The 22,134-nt window shown below is 45.2% G+C and overlaps 1 protein-coding gene across 7 annotated transcripts in view; it reads right to left on the bottom strand.

Moving 5' to 3' along the window:
- LOC109742082 (ATP-dependent DNA helicase At3g02060, chloroplastic) overlaps window positions 1-21,081 on the bottom strand; it is a 50,660-nt gene extending 29,579 nt beyond the window's left edge. For 6 of the 7 annotated variants that reach the window (XR_012181827.1, XR_006662504.2, XR_012181826.1 and 3 more), the window contains exons 1-9: window positions 20,379-21,074; window positions 18,527-18,752; window positions 17,689-17,934; window positions 16,762-16,896; window positions 16,347-16,471; window positions 16,018-16,157; window positions 4,625-4,695; window positions 4,080-4,241; window positions 3,886-3,972 (exon numbers count right to left, since the gene is read on the bottom strand). Coding sequence is in view for 1 of the 7 variants with exons in the window: in XM_045227785.2 (XP_045083720.1) it covers window positions 3,886-3,972; window positions 4,080-4,241; window positions 4,625-4,695; window positions 16,018-16,157; window positions 16,347-16,471; window positions 16,762-16,896; window positions 17,689-17,934; window positions 18,527-18,752; window positions 20,379-20,989 (1,803 nt within the window). In the remaining 6 variants the exon portion in view is untranslated. Of the gene's footprint in view, window positions 1-3,885; window positions 3,973-4,079; window positions 4,242-4,624; window positions 4,696-16,017; window positions 16,158-16,346; window positions 16,472-16,761; window positions 16,897-17,688; window positions 17,935-18,526; window positions 18,753-20,378 lie in introns of all 7 variants that reach the window. The other variant, XR_006662502.2, reaches the window with a different exon arrangement.
- Window positions 21,082-22,134: the final 1,053 nt, after the last annotated feature.

Genomic DNA, 22,134 nt, shown 5'->3' with positions numbered 1-22,134 from the left:
CAAGGGGGATGTTCAGAGTTGTACTAACTACCGTGGAATTAAGCTGATGAGCCATACAATGAAGCTATGGGAGAGAGTCATTGAGCACCGCTTAAGAAGAATGACAAGTGTGACCAAAATCAGTTTGGTTTCATGCCTGGGAGGTCGACCATGGAAGCCATTTTCTTGGTACGACAACTTATGGAGAGATACAGGGAGCAAAAGATGGACTTGCATATGGTGTTCATTGACTTGGAGAAGGCCTATGATAAGATACCGCGGAATGTCATGTGGTGGGCCTTGGAGAAACACAGAGTCCCGGCAAAGTACATTACCCTCATCAAGGACATGTACGATAATGTTGTGACAAGTTTCGAACAAGTGATGTCGACACTGATGACTTCCCGATTAAGATAGGACTACATCAGGGGTCAGCTTTGAGCTCTTATCTTTTTGCCTTGGTGATGGATGAGGTCACAAGGGATATACAAGGAGATAGCCCATGGTGTATGCTCTTTTGCGGATGATGTGGTGCTAGTTGACGATAGTCGGACGGGGATAAATAGGAAGTTAGAGTTATGAAGACAAACCTTGAAATCGAAAGGGTTTAGGCTTAGTAAAACTAAAACCGAGTACATGATGTGCGGTTTCAGTACTACTAGGTGTGAGGAGGAGGTTAGCTTTGGGCTGAGGCCACTTCCACTGCTTGTTATCTTATTAATCATTCACCATCTATTGCTCTTAATAAGAAAACTCCAATTGAGGTATGGTCTGGTTCTCCTGCTGATTATTCACAATTGAGAGTTTTTGGTTGCACTACTTATGCTCATGTTGATAATGGCAAGTTGGAGCCTAGGACTATTAAGTGCATCTTTTTTTATTATAAATCCGGTGTTAAAGGTTTTAAATTGTGGAATACTGGTACACAGAAGGTTGTTATTAGCATAAATGTTATCTTTAATGAATCTACTATGTTACATGATGTTCTATCTACTAATGTTTCTATTGAGAGTGAACAACGGCCTACTATTCAGCAGCCTACTGTTCAGGTGGAGCATGTTATTAATTCCAGTGATACATCTAATAAGGAAAATGTTGATGCACATGATAATGAACCCGTCGTTGATGATGAACATGTCACTCCAAATCAGCCTATTGTTCCACCCAGTTGGAATCTTGCACGTGACAGCGTTAAGCGGGGTATTGATAAACCTACAGGGTTAATTGAAGAGTGCAATATTGTTTCTTTTGCTTTATTTGTTGCAGAGGAAATTGAAGGTAATGTCGAGCCTTCTTCATATTCCGAGACTATTATTTCTGGTGATAGTAATAAGTGGATGACTGTTGTGCATGATGAGATGGAATCACTTGAAAAGAATGGCACTTGGGATTTAGTAAAATTACCCAGAGAGAAGAAACCTATTCGTTGCAAGTGGGTTTTCAAAAGAAAAGTAAGTGTTTTTTCTAATGATGAGACAAGATATAAAGCAAGGTTAGTTGCTAAAGGTTATAGTCAAATTCCAGATATTGACTATAATGAAGTCTTTTCTCCTGTTGTGAAGCATAGCTCTATTCGCACTTTACTCGGTATTGTTGCCATGCATGATTTTGAGCTTGAACAATTAGATGTTAAAACTGCATTCTTACGTGGAGAATTAGAAGAGGATATTTATATGGAACAACCTGAAGGTTTGTTATTCCTGGAAAAGAAAAGCGTGTTTGTAAGTTAAAGAAATCTCTTTATGGATTGAAGCAATACCCTAAACAGTGATACAAGAGATTTGACACTTTTATGCTCTCTCAAGGTTTCAAAAGATCTAATTATGATAGCTGTGTTTATTTGAAAACTGTCAATGGTTCATCTATTTATTTGCTTCTTTATGTTGATGATATGTTAATTGTTGCAAAGAGCATGTCAGAGATTGATGAATTAAAGAAGCAATTGAGTAATGAATTTGAGATGAAGGATTTGGGTGCAGTAAAGAAAATACTTGCCATGAAAATATCCAAAGATAGACCGTCTGAGAAGGTATATCTAAGTCGGAAGAGATATATTGATAAAGTTCTTTGTCGTTTTAATATGCATAATGCCAAGCCAGTAAGTATTCCGTTAGCTGCACACTTCAAATTATCATCAGCCTTATGTCCTAAGTCAGATGCCGATATTGAGTACATGTCTAGGGTTTCCTATTCGAGTGCAGTTAGTTCACTTATGTATGTCATGGTTTGTTCTCGTCCTGATTTATCATATGCATTGAGTGTTGTCAGTAGATACATGGTAATCCTGGAAAAGAGCATTGGAAAGTAGTTCAGTTGATTTTCAGATACCTACGAGGTACTTCTAATGCTTATTTACAGTTTCGAAAAATTGGAGATGGACTTGTTGGTTTTGTTGATTCTTATTTTGCTGGTGATTTGGATAAGAGAAGATCACTCACGGGTTATGTTTTCACAATTAGTGGTTGTGCTGTGAGTTGGAAAGCAACTTTACAGTCTATTGTGGCTTGTTCCACTACTATGCTGAAAGCTATCTGGTTGAGATGTATATACTTGGAGATTCATCTTGCCCTATCGTATTTTCTGACAGTCGAAGTGCCATATGTCTTACAAAGAATCCAATGTACCATGAGAGAACGAAGCATATTGATGTCAGATTTTACTATATTCAAGATGTTATTACTGAAGGTGATTTGAAGGTATGCAAGATAAGTACGCATGATAATCCTGCTGGTATGATGACAAAGCCAGTTCCTACCAATAAGTTTGAGCTTTGCTCAGGCTTAGTTGGTATTTCTCACTAGTCCTATGGACTTTGACGCACAAGGTGTTTATGTTGATTCGGATGGAGTTATTTACTTTTTTCAACTACTGGAGGGAATTTGGCTCAAGGTGAAGATTGTTAAATTATGGTCCAAATTCTACCGTGTTGGACTAGACGTAGTACAAACGGTGTGGGGCGTTGTGTTGACGTCGATGCGTACGAGTACAACTCGTTTACTTGCCCTCCAAGGACTTATGTATTGCCCCTCATATATACCTCATGTAGTTGCACCTAAAGATGGCATGTCGTCTCATGCTTGTAATACTCCTCCATCATAGTGATTGCGCCTTCGTGCGTTTGTGGTTTTCTCCCGCAAGGGTTTCCACGTAAAAATCCGTGTCTCGTGTCTCGTTTATTCTCATTTTATCTAACAGGTTGCACAAATCTCGAAACTAACTGGTCAAGAGAAACATCGACCCCTGATGGAATCCTAAGCTTTGAAAGACGGGAAGAGAGCAGACTTAAAACTCGCGAGGAGGTAAGAGAGGAAGTAGAATGGGATGAGGAATAAAAGAAGTCCTATTTAGATCCATCCAACGCATTTTGCAAAATAGCACTAGACACAACTGTAACTGTTAGTGAGGTTATCCTACAGGCTTTCCGGACCCTACCGCTCCGAAACCATTCGTTATGGAACGGCTACGGGTTTCAGAACCTGGGCACTGATACCACTTGTAGCACCCCGGGATGTTACAAGGTCCATGAGATGATTAATCATCTTTATAGGCCAGCTAACTAATGTTTATAATTATGATTGGTTATCTGTAATCTGTCATGTAAGACATTTCTAACTTTCTATAATCAAACTGAGTGCTGCTTCTAGAACCACCAAGAGAAGATGACCCCACTTGTCAGAAAATTGCGTAGACAATGAACTAATACTCATGCAAAGTTCAGTAAGGGCTGGAGAACATTATATTATGCCTTAAAGCTGCAGGAAAGAAAGGAGAAGCTGGAGATGGTACATTGAATGCTATCAGCATCAGGTACATTGAATGCTATCAGCATCAGGTACATTGAATGCTATGAGCATAAATATATTAGATAAAAACAAAAAATTATAAAGCACTGCTGCAGCAGCTCACCATGGCAATTCTGGAAAGCAAAGACTTGTCAGTGTAGAAGAGGTATGTGAAACCCTCTCTACCTGATCTTCCTACTCTTCCTCGCAACTGCGGTTGAAAAGAAAAGCAGCGAACTTGAGCTCCAGACCTCAGATTTCATACAACAATTTTTTTGCCAAAAAAAGGCAAAGTAAAACACTGAGAACTAAAACCACCTGATACAGCTGTGCGAGCCCAAATAGTTCTGCATACTGGACTATCATTGTGTTGGCATTTGGAATATCTATTCCACTTTCAATGATATGTGTGCATACAAGAATCTTTATTTCCCCACAAGAAAACTTTTCCATAGCAAGTTGTATATTCTTTGACACTTTCTGTGGGAAAAACATATAGCAATAAGATTGGTCATTGAAGCCAAAGCACCATTCATCTATGCAACAAGAACATAAATAAGTATCGAAGTTCTAATATCAAATGTGTTAAAGAGCTATATTATGTTCCATGTATAGCCTGTATATTTTCCCCATTGTATGAGGGGTTTCCTGCATATTTACCACTTATACATGTATATATATCAGCAAATGGCTCCCAGGAAATACAAGTTGCATATTTCCTAACTAGATAGCCTAAACTTCATTAGTAAAAACTTGCAATTTGGCCTTTAACACAAAGCAGTGCACACAACTGTAGATACTATTCAAGATATTATGTTGTAAATGTAGAATTCTTGCATTCTGAATCAGCTTAGCCGACTAACCTTTCCATGAGCAATAGCCATCGGTACATCTGGAAGAGAGTCCTTGAGAAATTGCAATACATCGTCTATGGCTGTTTGAATAAGAAATGAAACATGTTTACTGCATACATACTTTAAAAGACCAAAGTGCATTGCTATACCAACTAGTTTAAATAAATGCGCCTCATCTCAGATTCATGAGTTCATAACATATTAAAAAAGGGCAATCGTATTATGTGGACATGAGTCTACTGTATCAAGGAGCAGCAGCATGGGAGATCATGAGAGAGAATAGCAGCAGAGATGGTGACAAATGAATTGGATTATTGAAGAGTCCAACCATATTTGAAAAGGTCTACCAGCCCCAATCGTATTAGGAGAGGTCAAAAACCTGAGCATGCTTTATATAAGGACATCATGTATCTGCTTTTGAGTCAAGCAAGAACAATCAAACTATTCTCTCCAGTTCATCTCTCATCTCAAGTTCTCAACTGGTGTCTACCAACCACCAGCAGACATGTAATGTGGCTTCTTCAGCATGTTACGCTGTTTTGGGTCTTCAAGGTTCAGACACATATGCATAACTATAACCATGGGCTAACTGGTTGAACTAAACATGTTGAAGAAGTGTTTGATAAAGCCATAAAGACCAGTTGACACTAGTGAACTGCACATACAAGGAACCAAGTATAAAAAAAATTCTAAATACCAGTTGACCACGCCAGTTTTGTGCCAAAGCATTTATCCCATATTCTTGCTTATTGCATATTTTCCATAGGAAGCTTGACCAGGTCACTTACAGAAGTGGCCATGTATCTTCTTGGAAGCATTTTGGGTTTGATAGTTGCTCTCTCAAACTTTTTTGGTGTCTTGGTGCCAAAGGGGGAGATATGAGTACAGGCTTTTGGGGTCTCCATGTTTCAGGGGGAGAGGGTTTGTTAGTATGCTGTGTTTTGTTAGTTACAAGACTTGATTCTTATTTGCAAGATCATGTGTAATCTTCTTGTGTGTCTTGTAAACTATACTATTGTGTTATGTGAGACATGCAATGCTACTCTTTTATGCGTTTATCCTATCATCAATGTAATTCAAATGTGTTGCTTGTGTTGTTTCTCAAGTGGTATTTTGTTAACTTTCTTGTACACACAATGCACTCCTTTGGAATGTGTCATAGATTTCATGTATCCACAGTACCTAATGAATGTGGATTTGCATTCTAGAAGCAAATTTCAAATAATGCACACAAATAGGGAGGAACTCAAATTATATGACAAGTACCTAAATCTGCACATTTTCATCATATTTATGCTATATATACTCAATGGTGTTGTCATCAATGACCAAAAAGAGGGAGATTTGTCAGATACACCTATTGGGTTTGGGTGATTTATGACAAAACCATTAGAGAGGACTAATGATTTTAGTCAACAGTGACCTCTACCTATAACTTTTTGTCTACCACAAGCTTGTAGATTGTAATTTCTAGGTTTTTGGTGAATCCAAGATTCACGTTCAGTATAGGACAACCATTCTATCGAGAGGGGCACAATTGAACTCCAAGAAAAGATCCTAGACCAAAGTTCTTATAAAATCCAATCAGCCAACTCGAATTTCTAGTATCTCTAAGCCCCACTACCACCGAAGATTTTCTTTCGGTACTACCGGGCCACTTAAGAGTTACTCCTCCATAGAGATAACCCATCCAGGGGCCGGAACTACCACACCTTTTTTGTCTCGGTATTGCCGAGCCAATTCTGATTCAGACATTCTCTGTTAGCTCTGGCACCTCCGGCCGTAACTTCCGAGCCCTCTCGGTTTGCTTCTCTATGTGGTCACAATATAGGTCCTGGACCTCCGTGAAAGTTTTGTCTGGTACCTCTGAGATGTGACTTTGGCTTTTCTGCACAATTCCCATTTGAGGGTTGCTTTGTCTACTGCGGCACAACCGAGCAAACAGTTTCACCCAATACTTCTGAGCCAGTTTTATTCTCGCAGAAAAGATCCACCTTTTACTGTTCGGAACCACAGGTCTATTTTCTGCCAGTACTTCCAAGTACTGTGTTTTATGTCAAATATTTAAACGTGTTCAGAAGTTCCAAAGATTTTCGTCTACTACTTACGGCTAGTTATCTTTTCAAGATAACGGGCAGATTTTAAATTCTCTCTATTTATAGAACCCCATACCCCTCCGTGGCAGCAAGGAAGCAACCACCCCACTCCTCACTCCATCCAACTGCCACAAGAGATAGAGAGAGCTCCAAGGCAATAAAGAAGACGAGAAGACAAGTGTTGGGTGATTTCAAGAACACTTCTTGATTCTTGAGGCCAAAACCTACTCCCTTTCTTGAACCCTGCACCTCAATTTCATATCATTTTCACCAGTCATATCCTTTGTGAGAGAGATCCTATGGGTTCATGACAGATACTTTGATTGAAGATCTTTTCAGTAAGTACTACCAAGTGACTTTGCTTTGCTTGTTACTCTTGGAGGATATGCACCTCCTAAACGGTTAGGAGTCACTTGAAACCTACTCCCTTTCTTGAACCCTGCACCTCAATTTCATATCATTTTCACCACAGTCATATCCTTTGTGAGAGAGATCCTATGGGTTCATGACAGATACTTTGATTGAAGATCTTTTGAGTAAGTACTACCAAGTGACTTTGCTTTGCTTGTTACTCTTGGAGGATATGCACCTCCTAAACGGTTAGGAGTCACTTGAGAGCCCTCTGTTAAGATAGATTCTGTGTATGCATGTACTCTCACGCTTTGCGTTTCTCTTGTAACTGTATCCTAGATAACAGGATCTAGATAAGCTCAACAGCACGATGTACAGCTCGTGCCGTCTCTCACGGGAGCGCCTCAGCCTCCCTATTTGTACCACTGTAATTCCCGTCATATGGAATACACACAGAGTGATTCAACTGTCCACTTTACTTGGTATCAGACGCCATGGCTTTTGAGGATCTCTTCGACGTGCCTCCTTCTCCGGCCGTCCACTCCTCCTCTCCGGCGTCCTCCCCCGGGATCTCTCTCTCTGCTCTGTCCGCCACCCAACCAGCTGCTTCCTCCGCCACTACTGCTGCCCTTTCTTCCTCTGCTGCCCCGGCCACCGCTGCTGCACCCACTGGCCCCTCTCCTCTCAACATCCACATGGATCACATCTCAAACTACATCAAATTCAAACTCGACCCTGCTGAAAACAACTTCGGCAAGTGGCGCAGCTTTTTCCGCCTCGTTCTCGTCCAATACCGCGTGCAGGACCATGTGGATCGTCCCCCACCTGCTCATCCCGACGAGGCATGGCTCGCGGTTGATCACCGCCTCACCAACTGGATCTTCTTCACCCTCGCCGACTCTCTCATGGAGCTCATCATGGGCGGCGCTGAGAATGCGTACACGGCATGGCAGCGGATCAACGATTACTTCCTTGCCAACCAGGGTGCCCAGGTTCTGCATCTCACTCGTCAATACCGCAACCTCAAGCAGGCTGATCTTTCAATCGCCGAATATGCTCGCCGCCTCAAAACCTTGGCAGATGGCCTGGCGAACGTTGGGTCTGAGGTCTCCGACAAGGACCTAACCATGCAGCTGCTCCACGGCCTCGCCCCTCGCTTCGACACTCTGTGGATCGTGCTTGGCGACACCAACCCCCTGCCGCCCTTCACGGTCGCCAGATCATACCTGGATTTGGCGGAGCTCAACCTCTCCCTGCGTGCTGCTGACGAAGGGATCTCCGCCCTCACTCTCACCACCAACGGCTCCGGCGCCCGGCGGCGCTGGCGGCTCTGGCGGTCCTGGCGCTGATCGCGGCGGTGACCGCGCCCCTGATCGTGGCTCTCGCGGCGCTCCTGGTGCGGGGGGCGGCCGCCATGGGCATGGTGATCGCTCCCGTGGGTGTGGCCGCGGACGCGGCCGCGGTCGTGGCTATGACTCCGGCGGGCGCGGAGACCACGGCAGCCGCGGGTATCCACAGCAGCAGCTCCCGTCGGCCTGGACCGGCTACTTCGCCCTGTTCGGCATGGCCTTGCCATCGCCGCGGCCGGGCTGGGTTCCCCCGAACGCTGCAGGGGTCCTCGGTCCGCGACCAAGCATCCACTCGCAGGCCTACCCCGTCACGTACGCGGGTCCGTCCGCCTCCTACCAGCAGCCTGGCGCGTTGCCGTACCCTCCATGCTGCCGGCGTGGGACCACTCTGCCATGTTCTCCAACGCCTCCTCCAGCCAGCATGGTCTGCCTTCTCATGGTGCGGACTGGTTTCTGGACTCTGGTGCCTCATCCCGCGTGACCAACAACGCTGGTAACCTCTCCTTGTCCCGTTTTTTTTCTTGGCATAATTCTCCTAGCATTATTGTTGGCAACGGGCAGCGCCTTCCTATTACTGCTACTGGCTCCACCGCCCTCTCTCTATCCAATCTTGCACTTAATGATGTTCTTGTCTGTCCTTCCATTGTTAAGAACTTAATCTCCGTCTGTAAACTTAGTACAGATAATAATATTTCTGTCAAATTTAACCCTCGTGGCTTCTCTATGAAGGATCTGGCAACCAAGAACATCATCATGAAGTCCAGTAGCTCCAGTGATCTCTACCCCCTCTCTGGAAATAAAGCTTCCAGCAGCGTCACATTCTCCACCACCACCGGCGACTTGTGGCATCGCCGCCTCGGACACCCCGGCCGTGCTTCATTAGATTCTATTTTTAAGAATTTTCTTCCTGATTGTACCAATAATTCTCGCCATGTTTGTACTGCATGTCAACTTGGGCGTTAACCTCGTCTTTCATTTCCTTCATCTAGTTCATTTACTACTTCACTGTTTCAAATAATTCATTGTGATCTTTGGACATCCCCTGTTATGAGTTGTTCTGGCTACCAATATTATCTTGTGATACTTGACGACTTCTCCCATTATTCATGGACTTTTCATTTACGTGCGAAATCTGACACATCTTCTACCCTCCAACGTTTCTTCACTTACATATCAACTCAATTTCACTCTCTCGTCAAGTGCTTACAATGTGATAATGGTGGTGAATTCATTAACACCTCCTTGCGCTCCTTCCTCTCTACTCATGGAATTGTTTTCCGTCTCTCATGCCCACACACTTCCCCCCAAAATGGCAAGGCCGAACGAATTCTTCGTACTACCAACGACATTGTCCGTACTCTTCTTATTCAAGCCAATTTACCACCTACCTTTTGGGTTGAGGCCCTTCACACCGCCACGCACCTCTTAAATCGTCGCCCCTCTAGCTCTATCTCTTTTAACACGCCTAACTTCCTCCTTACGGGCACTCATCCTCGTTATGATCACCTGCGTGTGTTCGGGTGTTTGTGTTTTCCAAATTTATATGCCACCACTCCTCACAAACTTGCCCCTCGTTCCACCCCGTGCGTCTTCATCGGGTACCCACTAGAGCACAAAGGATACCGTTGCTTTGATCTCTCCTCTCGTAAGGTGATCGTTTCCCGACATGTTGTTTTCGACAAAACGCTTTTTCCCTACACGCCCGAACCCACAAAAACGCCAGCCGCATCAGATCCCCCGCCTGATCACCAGATCCGCATCAGAATCAGCCCACCTACCTTGTACCCAGTGGTCCCCGGTCCACCCGCCTCGACTGCCACTTCCCTCCCATCGACGCGCGGCCGCTCCACCCACGATCCACCAACCCCCGGACCCGCTTCCCCCGCACCTACCGCCAACAGCCACGCGACCTCCTCCCCGCGCACACCCACCCCAGCTTCCGCCTCCCCCTCGGATCACGCGCCCTCCGGCTCTGGCGCCGTCGTATCTGGTGCCAACAAATCCTCCTCACCTTCCGTGCCTTCCTTTTCTTTTGCACCATCTGATTCTCCCGAACCCACCTCGCGATCTGCGCCCACCTCTCCCCATATGCCACGTCTCCCACCACGCGCTGTCGCTATCCAGCCACCAAACAACTCACATAAAATGTTAACTCGTGCCAAGGCCGGTTTTGCCCGACCCAAGCGTCTCTTCATTGTCTCCTCTTCTCCCATATCCCCTATTCCTTCCAACTATAAATCTGCGCTTAAAGATACCCATTGGAAACAAGCCATGCTAGAGGAATTTAATGCTTTGTTAAAGAATGAGACTTGGTGTTTGGTTGCTCGGCCTGCAGGTGTGAACGTGGTAACAGGAAAATGGATTTTTCGACACAAGTTCCACTCCGATGGCTCTCTCGCTCAGTACAAGGCACGCTAGGTCATGCAGGGTTTCACTCAAAAGGAGGGTATTGATTATACGGAGACTTTTAGTCCGGTTGTCAAGCCGGCCACAATTCGCGCGTCCTCAGCCTCGCCACCTCCAACTCCTGGCCCATTCATCAGCTGGATGTCAAGAATGCATTTCTTCATGGTCATCTTGGTGAGACAGTCTATTGCACTCAGCCGGCTGGTTTTATTGATCCATCTCACCCCAATGATGTGTGCCTCTTGAAGAAGTCTCTATATATGGTTTGAAGCAAGCTCCTCGTACATGGTTCCTCCGGTTTAAAACTTTCATCCTCTCCCTTGGATTTGTTGCATCCAAATGTGACGATTCCTTATTCATTTTCCGTCGTGGCTCCACGATAGCATATCTCTTGCTCTATGTAGATGATATTATTGTCACCGCCTCCACCACGTCTACCTTACACTCCATCACCGCTCTCAAACTCGAGTTCTCTATGACTGACTTGGGTGATATCCACCATTTCCTTGGGGTCAACGTCACACACTCCCCGTGCGGCCTCTTCCTCTCCCAACAACAATATATTCTCGAGATTCTTGAGCGCGCCAAGATGATACATTGCAACCCCATTGCCACACCAGTCGATACAAAGTCTAAACTTTCCGCATCCACTGGTGCTCCCCTTTCCGATCCAACCATGTACAGGACCATTGCAGGCGCCCTTCAATACCTCACCATCACCCGCCCGGACATCTCCTATGCGGTGCAACAGGCCTGCCTATTTATGCATGCTCCCCGGACTTCTCACCTCCAGTTTGTCAAGCGGATTTTGCGTTATCTCCAAGGGACATCTCATTATGGTCTTCAGTTGTACCGCTCCGCCAGCACCGATCTCATTGCCTACTCAGATGCCGATTGGGCCGGCTGTCCCGACACCAGAAAATCCACCACCGGTTTTTGTGTATTTCTTGGCTCGAACCTGATTTCATGGTCTTCCAAGCGGCAGCACACTGTCTCTAGGTCGAGCGCTGAAGCAGAATACCGTGCCGTCGCCAACTGCGTCGCCGAGTCCTGTTGGCTCCGTCAGCTCCTTCATGAACTGCATCGTCCCCCGACCCGTGCAACCTTGGTGTATTGCGACAATATTTCTGCTACATATTTGTCCTCTAACCCCGTTCAACACCAGTGGACAAAGCATGTCGAAATCAACCTGCACTTTGTCCGGGATCGCGTTGCCTTGGGCGAGGCTCGTGTGCTCCATGTTCCATCCAGCTCACAGTTCACGGACGTATTCACTAAGGGGCTACCGACCACTGTTTTTCAGGAGTTTCGATCCAGCCTGAACATCCTTCCCGAGAGAGTTCCGGCTACAGGGGGCTGTTAAGATAGATTCTGTGTATGCATGTACTCTCACGCTTTGCGTTTCTGTTGTAACTGTATCCTAGATAACAGGATCTAGATAGGCTCAACAGCACGATGTACAGCTCGTGCCGTCTCTCACGGGAGCGCCTCAGCCTCCCTATTTGCACCACTGTAATTCCCGTCATTTGGAATACACATAGAGTGATTCAACTGTCCACTTTACTCCCTCGTCATCAATGTGTGAAGAACTCAAGAGTTTTTTAGGGCAAGGAGATCACCTACTTTGCGAAGATCCCCAAGTGATCCTAGAACCTTTAGTGAGGCTTCTTGGTGCAAGCCATGGTGGATTTGGTTGTGCTTGGTGGGCCCTTGGTGGGTGACACAACCGAAGATCCCCGAGTGATCCTAGAACCATTTGGTTCGAAGCCTCCGTTAACGTGGGGTAGGAGAGCGCCAACTATCCGTACCACGGGAAAAACATCGTTGAGCCCCTTGTGTTTGCATCCTCTCAATCACCATTTACTTTCTTGCAAGGTACTCTATTCCACTGCCATACTCTTTAACTCATTTGCTTCTTTAGTCACAAGGATCAACTAGAATAGTAGTTGCTCTAAGCACCGCCAGCTTGGTTAAAATTTGTAGTGATTTTCGGAGAACTATTTACCCCCTCTATTCCTTAGCCCTTGATCTCAACAACTGGACGTCAAGGCCCACGGTGCGAGACATTGGAGTATATGGACCTCCATAGCCGGTTCAATGCAAACAGCATGGGGGAGAGCGGAACCCCCTATCACAGCCCCTTGCTGTGCCACACCAGCAGCCCCGATTCTCCAATCAAAAACACCCGTGTGCTGACCGTGGAAAGGACGATGGACACCAACTCGCGGAAGCAAGGTCCGAACCCTGCCCGACAAAGCACCTAAAGAGCAGTGCCTAGGATATGGAGCCGAACGTGCGTCTGGTCCAATTGGAGCACCACACGAGGCTCCTTAAGCCAGTGAAGGTAGCATGTCGTCCGCTGAACCAACATGAAATTATCATGTATGCAGTGGTTCTTAAGGAACGCACATTGGTTCTCCTTAACCCACGAAGCCAATCTCGGTGACAAGCTTGCAGCCAAGGTCTTCGCCACCAATTTGGCAAAGAGATGGGTGAGGCCAATGGGGCCGTAATCCTTCGGAGTAGAGGCATCCGGCCGATCGGGCACAAAGATCAACAAAGCTTCATTCAGACCCTGAAAGCCACGCCCATTAAGTGAATGCAACTTGGTGAAGGCGGCCATGACATTGCCTTTTGATGCGCCCCAACATGTTTGGAGGAACTAGTCGTGAATCCGCCAGATTCAAGTGACGCACCACCTCCTCGGAGGAAGGGGCGTCGAGATCATAAGTCCTCCAAATGGGTTCTCAGAGTCTAGGTCCAGTAAGAATACGCGTTATTCAGCCAAGCCAAGGAGCAGATTGAATTGATCCAAGGATGTCTTGCCCATGGTGGTGCTCGAAGTTGTGCCCTAGAGCACAACCGGCAGATGGTGGGCCTTCAATGCTAAGCACGAGGCCCAACTCGGTGGATGAGGCATGGGTTGAGTGGAGCTCCCGATTCAGCTCATGGGCCGCAAATGGCTACAAGGCACGGTCGCAACCCACAGCGGGTTGTGGTCAAACAACTTGGTCAGCACTTTGCTGGGGGTGGCTGCCACCACCAAATCTTCCTCATGTCCTACAACAATTGTGTCTCATCCTACCGTGACCGTCCCGATTCAAAGACACCAAAAGGCATGTTGTCCTTCTCTTTGCAAAAAGTGTCCAATAGTTACGCACGTCGGCTAATGGGAGGGAGGACTAGGATATGGCACCCAGGCCCAAAGGCATGCGGCCCGTGCAACCGCACAAGAGCCCAAGCTTCGTAGAGCTATTCAGATAGGCCTAGTTCAGCCCAGACACAAACCGGACACAGAGGCCCAATCGGGGTCACCGGAGGAAACCTGCCAGAAGCCAGCGACGGAAGTGAACACGGCCCATCTACAGGCTCACGCAGCCATCAACGCGCCCACACATTGACGCGGAGGCACACAAGATCAATTGGTCTGATCGTCAGAACCGTGTGTTTTGCTTGTTGGCTTCTCACCTCCTCCCGATTTCTCACATGCTTTTCCTTGCACTGTCACCCACCTAGCCACTCCGTCGAAGCATCACGGGGCGCCAACGCCGGCGTAGCCCACTCACCTGGATAGCTACAAAAAAACGAATATGGCAAGGCAAGTAAACAATCTTTCTCAAGTGCTTCTATTTATTTTTTTAGTTCTTGTTTCCCGAAGGTCCAAACTGGCCGGGGTTTTGAATTTCTTAGTGTTACACTTGAAACAATTTGATAAAAGTGATTTTCCAATTTTGAGGAGTGATCCATATATGTCTACGTATGAGTTCCTCTGCCTGGACGAGCGCGTCTCTTCTTCGTCTGCGCAATTGTTGATTGATCTTGGCGTGACGAAGTGTCGTGTCCAGGCTGCTCGCCCCTGCTTCCGTCCATCAACGAGTAGTTCAACGTCCACCACTTCCATTTTTCTAGAGCAGTAGGGCCTATTTTAGAGTTTAGCACAGGTCCCCATATCTTTGTCGGCTCGGCCCTAGCACCTAACATAGCTGCCTCGCGCCCCATGTTGCATCGGTCTGCGTCAGCTCGGTTTCCTTTATGCATCCCTTCTTTCTTCTTTCCCCATCTGCTTTTGTTCGATTGTCCTTCCATCGGTGAATGCGAGGAAACTTGAAAGTTCCCTCATTTCGATAGATTATGGCAAGCACAATTCTTCATACAATATGATTAAATTATTCTATACTATAAAATTATGATTCATGCACAACAAATGCAACATTCGTCCAAGCAAATGTTTAGAAGGTGTTTGGTCCCAGCAGGTAACGCAAATGGTTATGGCAAGCACAATTCTTCATACAATATGATTAAATTATTCTATACTATAAAATTATGATTCATGCACAACAAATGCAACATTCGTCCAAGCAAATGTTTAGAAGGTGTTTGGTCCCAGCAGGTAACGCAAATGTAAACATAATGGAAAACGGAAAAGCACTGGGACTGTAAACGTAATCGACAAAAATCATAACTTGTTTGGTTTAAATGCTGTTACGGGAAGAGATCATGGAGGATAGTTCGATTCATGTAGAGGAGCTGCTTATGTGAGAGCCTGGTTTTTCAGATTTACATCGGTTTCCTACCGGAATCAGTTTCGTATTGGGCTGGGATCTGATCCCGCGTGATGAGATTACGAGCCAACCAAACCAAACTAGATTTAACGTTATTTGTTAACACTGTAGTTAGACTGCGTTACAAATGTGTTAACCAAACACCTCCTTAAATACAATACACTAAAGAAACAAGTACCCCTCTGTAATGAAATATAAGATCGTCTATATTTCTTTACAGAGGGAGTACAACTTTTGTGTAGGAGATACAATAATAAGCTCTTGTTTCCGATATAATGCTAATGATCCATGATGTTTCCTTCACTCATGATGTTTCGATCAGTGGGTATTTATGATATATTTTTTCCATGTTGAGTCATTGACTTCATATTGCCATGTAACTTACAGCAAAATTTCCATTATGCAAATCACTGAAAAGGGTCTACGCTGTTGAAAATTTAGCTTGGCCTACTTTTATGAAAGCATCATCTGGTCGCCTGAATTCTGGAAACATATGTCAACTACTTTCCATAGTCACAAGCCACACATAAAAAAACACTAAACTAAAAATTTGGACTTATATCTTCAGGTTCATGCATTATGAAGGTTTATTGTTGTATCGTAAACAAAATGTCATCTGAAGATAACGAAGATGTGACCTTTTATTCGAGGAACAACATAGAAAACTTGACCGCCACGCTTCAACTCCAATTTGATAGCTGATAGAGCACTTTCTCTACTAAATGCTGACACATAGGTCTTGACAGCGACTCTTTCCGGAGGTGGTGTAGACATTAAACTGAAAGCAAGCATACAGTTCTGTTAAGAACAGAAAAAGGAGTTCAAAAGTTGAATGTAACCGAAGTACAGAAGCTATGTGAACAAAAAGCCCACAAGAAAACTATCATCTCTTTTAAGAAGAGCAATAGTTCCCTTCCAACTGAAATGAGAAGGTGAAAAAATGGCAAGCATTGCAATAAAATCGTACCTTGCATCACGGAAACCGGTTAAAGCAAGATACAGAGTTCGTGGAATGGGTGTTGCGGACAGGGTAAGAACATCAATAGAAGCTTTGAATGATGCAATCTTCTCCTTTTGTTGTACACCGAACTTCTGTTGGAGAAGATGGGAGTTTGTGAGGTGTGCATATAAAAATAGGCAGAGTTTGCTTCAAAGATATTATATCTTCTAATCTTCTCAATAGATTACTAAAGACAGAGCTCTCTCTTGCTATATACCCTAAAAAGAGAACATTTTTATGTTATTAGTACCCAAATTATAACCATCAAACTAATGTGTATCATTGGCAGACTAGACCAGCAACCACACAAAAATGATGTCAAATGAATACAGGGCAAGGATATGCTATCACCGTGAGAGAGACATTACGATTTATAGAGTACCTGTTCCTCATCCACCACTAGGAGACCGAGATTGTTATAGGCCATCCGTTCTGTAAGAAGAGCATGAGTTCCAACAATTATTTGCAAATGCCCATTCGTAATTTTTGTTATTAGCTCATCCTTTTCATCCTTGCTCTGCAAGGAAGACACATACCAAGCCATGCAAATGATAGTCAATCCTTTCAGCAAACGAATGTACTTGGCATTGTATAATACGCGTTACCAAAATTAACCATGATTTGAGTTAAACAGTCAGTGAAATATGAAAAGTGGAAACGAGATGGCGCTGCCACAGATTGCATAATGCAGTATAGATTATATAAACATTATTTAGTATAGCTACAACACAAACGAACGCGGTGTTTTGGCTCCTAGGTGCATATGCACCCATTATCTAAATACACATTTTGAAAAGTTGAAAAATTCGGAACAAAAATCCCGCGGGTATATCCGGACATTCTTTGTGCATGAACAAAGTTTCGGTGAAAAACGACGTTTTTGTGGCTTGTGTAAAAAAATAAAGAAATGCAAAATGAATAGTTGTAATGAAGCATCAGAAATTGTCTTTTTTACATAAGCCAGAAAAAACCTCATTCTTTCACCGAAAACTTTGTGCACGCACATAAAATGTCCGCATATACACGCGGGATTTTTGTTCGGAATTTTTTAACTTCTCAAAATGTGTACTTAGAAAATGGGTGCATATGCACCTAGGAGCCATTGCCAATTTCCGCAACACAAACCACATATACAAATTAGAGTATTACAACGAAACTAGAGTGGAATGCTTTCTAGGGTCAAGATGAATTACACAAACTAAATAGTTAAATAATTACTAAAATTATGGTTCGGAAACATAAACAAAGAAAGATAATTTTACATGATGAGTTGTATTATGGGTTAAACTCAATTTGTATCGTGGCATACCTGAGCACCGCTGAATATGGCGACCTTTATGTCAGGGTAGTTGGAGAAACGCTCAGACATTACATCATAGTGTTGATTGGCTAGTATTACAGTTGGTGCGAGAACCATAGCTTGATATCCTGTAGATACAACGATGAATATAGCACGCATTGCAACTTCCGTTTTACCAAACCCGACATCTCCACAGATCAATCTGTCCATTGGTGTTTCCCTTTCAGTCAGATCATTCTCAATATCTATGAAAGCCTGTCATCAGAATGAACACCGTTAAAAAAGCTCTTTTTAAGATTATTCAATAACAGTGTAAGTAGATAAGAAAAGAAACCCCAGGCATGGTAAGAAGTTTAAAGAAGGTGAGAAGCAAAAGAAAAAATTGGCAATGACTGGAAATAAATAGTAATCAGTAATGTGCCAAAAATTATGTATATCTGAGATGGATTTCTACACAAGTCAACCAAGATCATTCAACAACCTTACGTTTATTGTGTCAGAACAGGCACACAAAATTTAAAAGTTGTCCACCCTAAAGCGTAATGGAAATCTGTTGCTCACAACAAGTATCATATACAGGAAATGAATAGGTAATTTCAAATTTCTGAAGCAAGTTTAAAATGTAAAAAGATCTGAATTTAAGCTTCCAAGCTGACGTGAAGTAACCCAAACAAAGTGTTTCTGACCTCAGAAGCAATCAAACTATCATTGCCTTATGTTTCACCCTTGATGTAAACAAACAACAGGCGAACATATGGTTGCCAACCATATCCATGAAAGATTACCAATTTTATCAAGAATATTAACTGCATGAAGAAAAGAACACAGCTTTTAGTTGAGAGCAAACCTGGTTTTGGTCTGGGGTAGGCTCGTAAGGAAATTCAGAAGCAAACTGATCCATCGCCTCAGGCTTTCGGTACGGCGGCCTTCTCTGCCTCATCCTTTGTAAATATAACTCCATCAAGTTGACCACCATCTTCTGAACAGCAAGCTTTCCTTTCAGCCTCCTCTTCTCCCATGTAGAAGGATCATTCAGCTTGCTTAGATTCCTTGGCCTCTTTTTCTCATGAGGACTGCATAAAAGTTCAAACTGGATAAATGGTCAACGTGCATTTTTGTTTTCCATGAAACTCAAGTGACCATCCCACAACATAGCACGTAAATCAAAATTTAATCACAGATACCAGGTAGCTCAAGAAGAGGTGCAAACTAGGTCTAGTGCTGAAAAGATGCAAATTCATGCAACTACTCGGATCAGGAATCACATTCTTTTAAATTGGCATCAAACTTGAAAACTGGGAAATATGGCATGCACCTCACATAAACTTGACAATTGTAAGATAGGTTATGAAGACACTCAACATTGCTTATTTCAATGTGCCCGCACAATGGAGGTCAGGGAGGAGCTGGGACTAAAGGAAAAAAATCCAAAGATCAGTAGTACAAGACCGGGCTGGTTCATTCACTATGAGCACTCTTTTGAATCAGCAAGAATCTGTCGGCGCCCTAGCTATGGTAGCAGTTGGAAGTTGGTATATTTGGTGGCAGAGGCGTCAAATTGTCAAGGGGAAGATTGTCCTACCTCCAGACCGAACAGCATTATCAATAGAAGTTCTAGCGACGAACTTCCTCCGTTCTTAAACTCCAAATCAGCCAACTGTGAAATGTGATCATATGTGGCGCAAACCAAGAAGAGGAACAGTGAAGATAAATGTAGATGCATCCTTCTGTACTGAGAACATGTCTGGAGGCACAGGAACAATAGCGCGAGACGAACACGGTGATTTCATTGCAGTGGCATCTTGGTTCATACCGCATGTGCAGCGGAGGTGATGGCCATCCGTAATGGATTCTATTTAGCAGCCAAGCTAGGATGCAGCTCCCTTCAAATTGAATCTGACTGCTCCAAGCAGTTGAGGCTATCAATCTTGAGGTCTTTGTCGGACAGGAATCAGCTATTGTGCTTGAGAGCAAAGAATTGGGTTTGGATTTCCCCCAATATGAAGTGACGAACCGTGAAGCTAATACTGTAGCTGATTGTATAGCCAAATTATCTCTATCCAGTAGATCGTCTGAGGTTTGGGAGAATGCAATCCCGGACTTTATTTCTCATCTTGTTGTAAACGGACTTTATTTCTCATCTTGTTGTAAACGACCTCACTATTATCTGAGAAACAAAGTTCTTTACGTAGAAAAAAAAAACTTGGCAATTGTAAGTTTGGAACCAATCCCAGTCACATGGCTAACCATCACCAGTTTGCAATGTGGCAATGACATGGTTTTGTTTACTTTAATACTTAAAATAGCATTTGCTCAGACACGTCTGGACAAGCAAATTGATCCAACAATTCCAGTCCTACATACAATCTATATACCTATAGTAAAAGGAGTGAGTTGCGGAGATCCAACAAATCTCAACCGTTCAACAGCATATTCAAAGGTCTACGTCACTCCGCGTTAAACAAGTTTAGTACACTAAACACATTTAGCACCCTCTACTAATTAATATCCTAATATCGATGTCAGCATTAACCACATAATTATATCATACCTAACATTAACATACAATTTATATCTTGCCTAATATTAATGTGCAATACAACGTACACAATTTAGTTAGAAGAGACGCTACAAACAAGAGGAGAAGAAGTTCCAAAAAAAAAAAAAAAGAGGTGAGCAGGTTAACCGCGGAGGTATACAGGTTGTATCGGTAGAGCATGCGTGCTGCCTGGTCGACTGCAAGCTTCGCCATGGCGTCCGCATACTGAATGAACACGTAGTCCTCTCCGTCCTCTCCGCTTATACAGACGAACTTGCCGACGCCGACTTTCTTGTGAACGACGTACTCGCCGGGCTCCAGCTCACGCGGGTCCACACGGTGCCCCAAAGAGCTCCTGGCCGCCATCCCCTTCCTCCTTCCGGCGCCCTCCTCCTCGTCCTCCCCGTTGCTTCCGACGTCTCTCTCGTATTCCGGTTCGGCCGAGTGCCGGCGGAGCTGGCGGAGGCCGAGGCGCTGCTGCTCGCGGATCATGTGGAGGTAGGCGTCCGCCTGGGCGGGGTCCATGGGAGATGTGGCAGCGGAAGAGACACCGCGGCGGCGGACGAGCGCGCGGAGACGGTTATTGAGCTGCGAGATGTCGTCGGGGGGCACGGCGGCCGTCACCGTGGCAATGGCCGCGACCGGGGAAGCGAGGCGGAGGCGGCGAACAGGGAGGCGCAGGCGGAGCTGGGGGGATAGGGTCGGTGGTCGGTGGAGAAGGAAGTGACGGTGGGGATTTGGTGGTGGAGCACGAGGGATGAGGGTGGCCATGGATGTGGCGTGGAGGCGTGGGTTAGGAACAGCACGGGAGCGGCATGGTTTTAAGCGTTTAGAGCATCTACTACAGCCGGCCCCGAACCCGTCTCAAAAATCCGACCTAGTCGAGTTCTTTAAACGGATCTCAAACGCCTGGACTGACCGGCACATCTCGTATCCAATCTAAATATAAAAAGCATCCGGGCGCTTTCGTCACGTCAAACCCGACAGCCCTACCCAACCACAATTTACACCAAATCCTTCCTCCTCCTCCCGCCGCCCTCCTACCTTTCCCGCGCCCGAGTCCTACCTTTCCCGCGCCCGAGCCCTCGCCGTCCGCCACCCTTACTTCCCATCTTCACCACCAGCCCTGATCCGCCCTCCTAGATGTCGTCCAGTCCGTCCCGGGCCGCCGCGATGAAGACTGCATCCGCCTCATCCATCAGTGTCCCTTCCTTGTCTCCGTCGTGCAAGGCGGAAAACGTCGCCCGAAAGATGCAGCGATGCCGGCAGCGAGAGAGGGAAGCGGCGGCGGCGGCGCAGGGAGGTGCAGACATGGACGAGCAGTTGCCCCACTCCCCCCCCCCCCCCGCCCCCGTCACGCCCGGAACCCCGCACCCTTTACATCCGTCCGCCGATGCGCATTACGCCGTTGGACCACGTTGAGACGCAGGAGGATCCGACGGCCGGTTGGGCCATTCCGGAGAGCTTTCCGCCCACGTAGATACTGACGGTGGACCTATGTCACTCGCACAACTTGTTGTGCGGATGAGCACGGGCACCGGCGGCGCCCAGGCTGCCCACGACCTGTTCGACGGAGTGACAGAACAAGAGTCGATATGTTTTTTATTACTCCTGTCCGATCAAAGTTGCATATGGCTTGTTTAATGTTTTGCATAGACCGCTAGTTCATTTCAGACATGATGAATGATTGCAAACCATGATCATCTAGGAGGCATTCATGTCAAACATGATCAATGACAATGAAGGTCCGACCCTAATGTTGGGGAACGTTGCATGGAAAACAAAAAAAATTCTACGCACACGCAAAATATATCCATGGAGATGCATATCTACGAGAGGGGGAGTGCATCTACATACCCTTGTAGACCGCTAAGCGGAAGCGTTTATCAACGCGGTTGATGTAGTCGTACACCTTC

The sequence above is a fragment of the Aegilops tauschii genome, chromosome 4, assembly GCF_002575655.3.
Source record: "Aegilops tauschii subsp. strangulata cultivar AL8/78 chromosome 4, Aet v6.0, whole genome shotgun sequence".
Taxonomy (NCBI): domain Eukaryota; kingdom Viridiplantae; phylum Streptophyta; class Magnoliopsida; order Poales; family Poaceae; genus Aegilops; species Aegilops tauschii.
The sequence above is the reverse complement of the archived record's forward strand: the minus strand, read 5'-3'. Positions and strand labels throughout refer to the sequence as shown.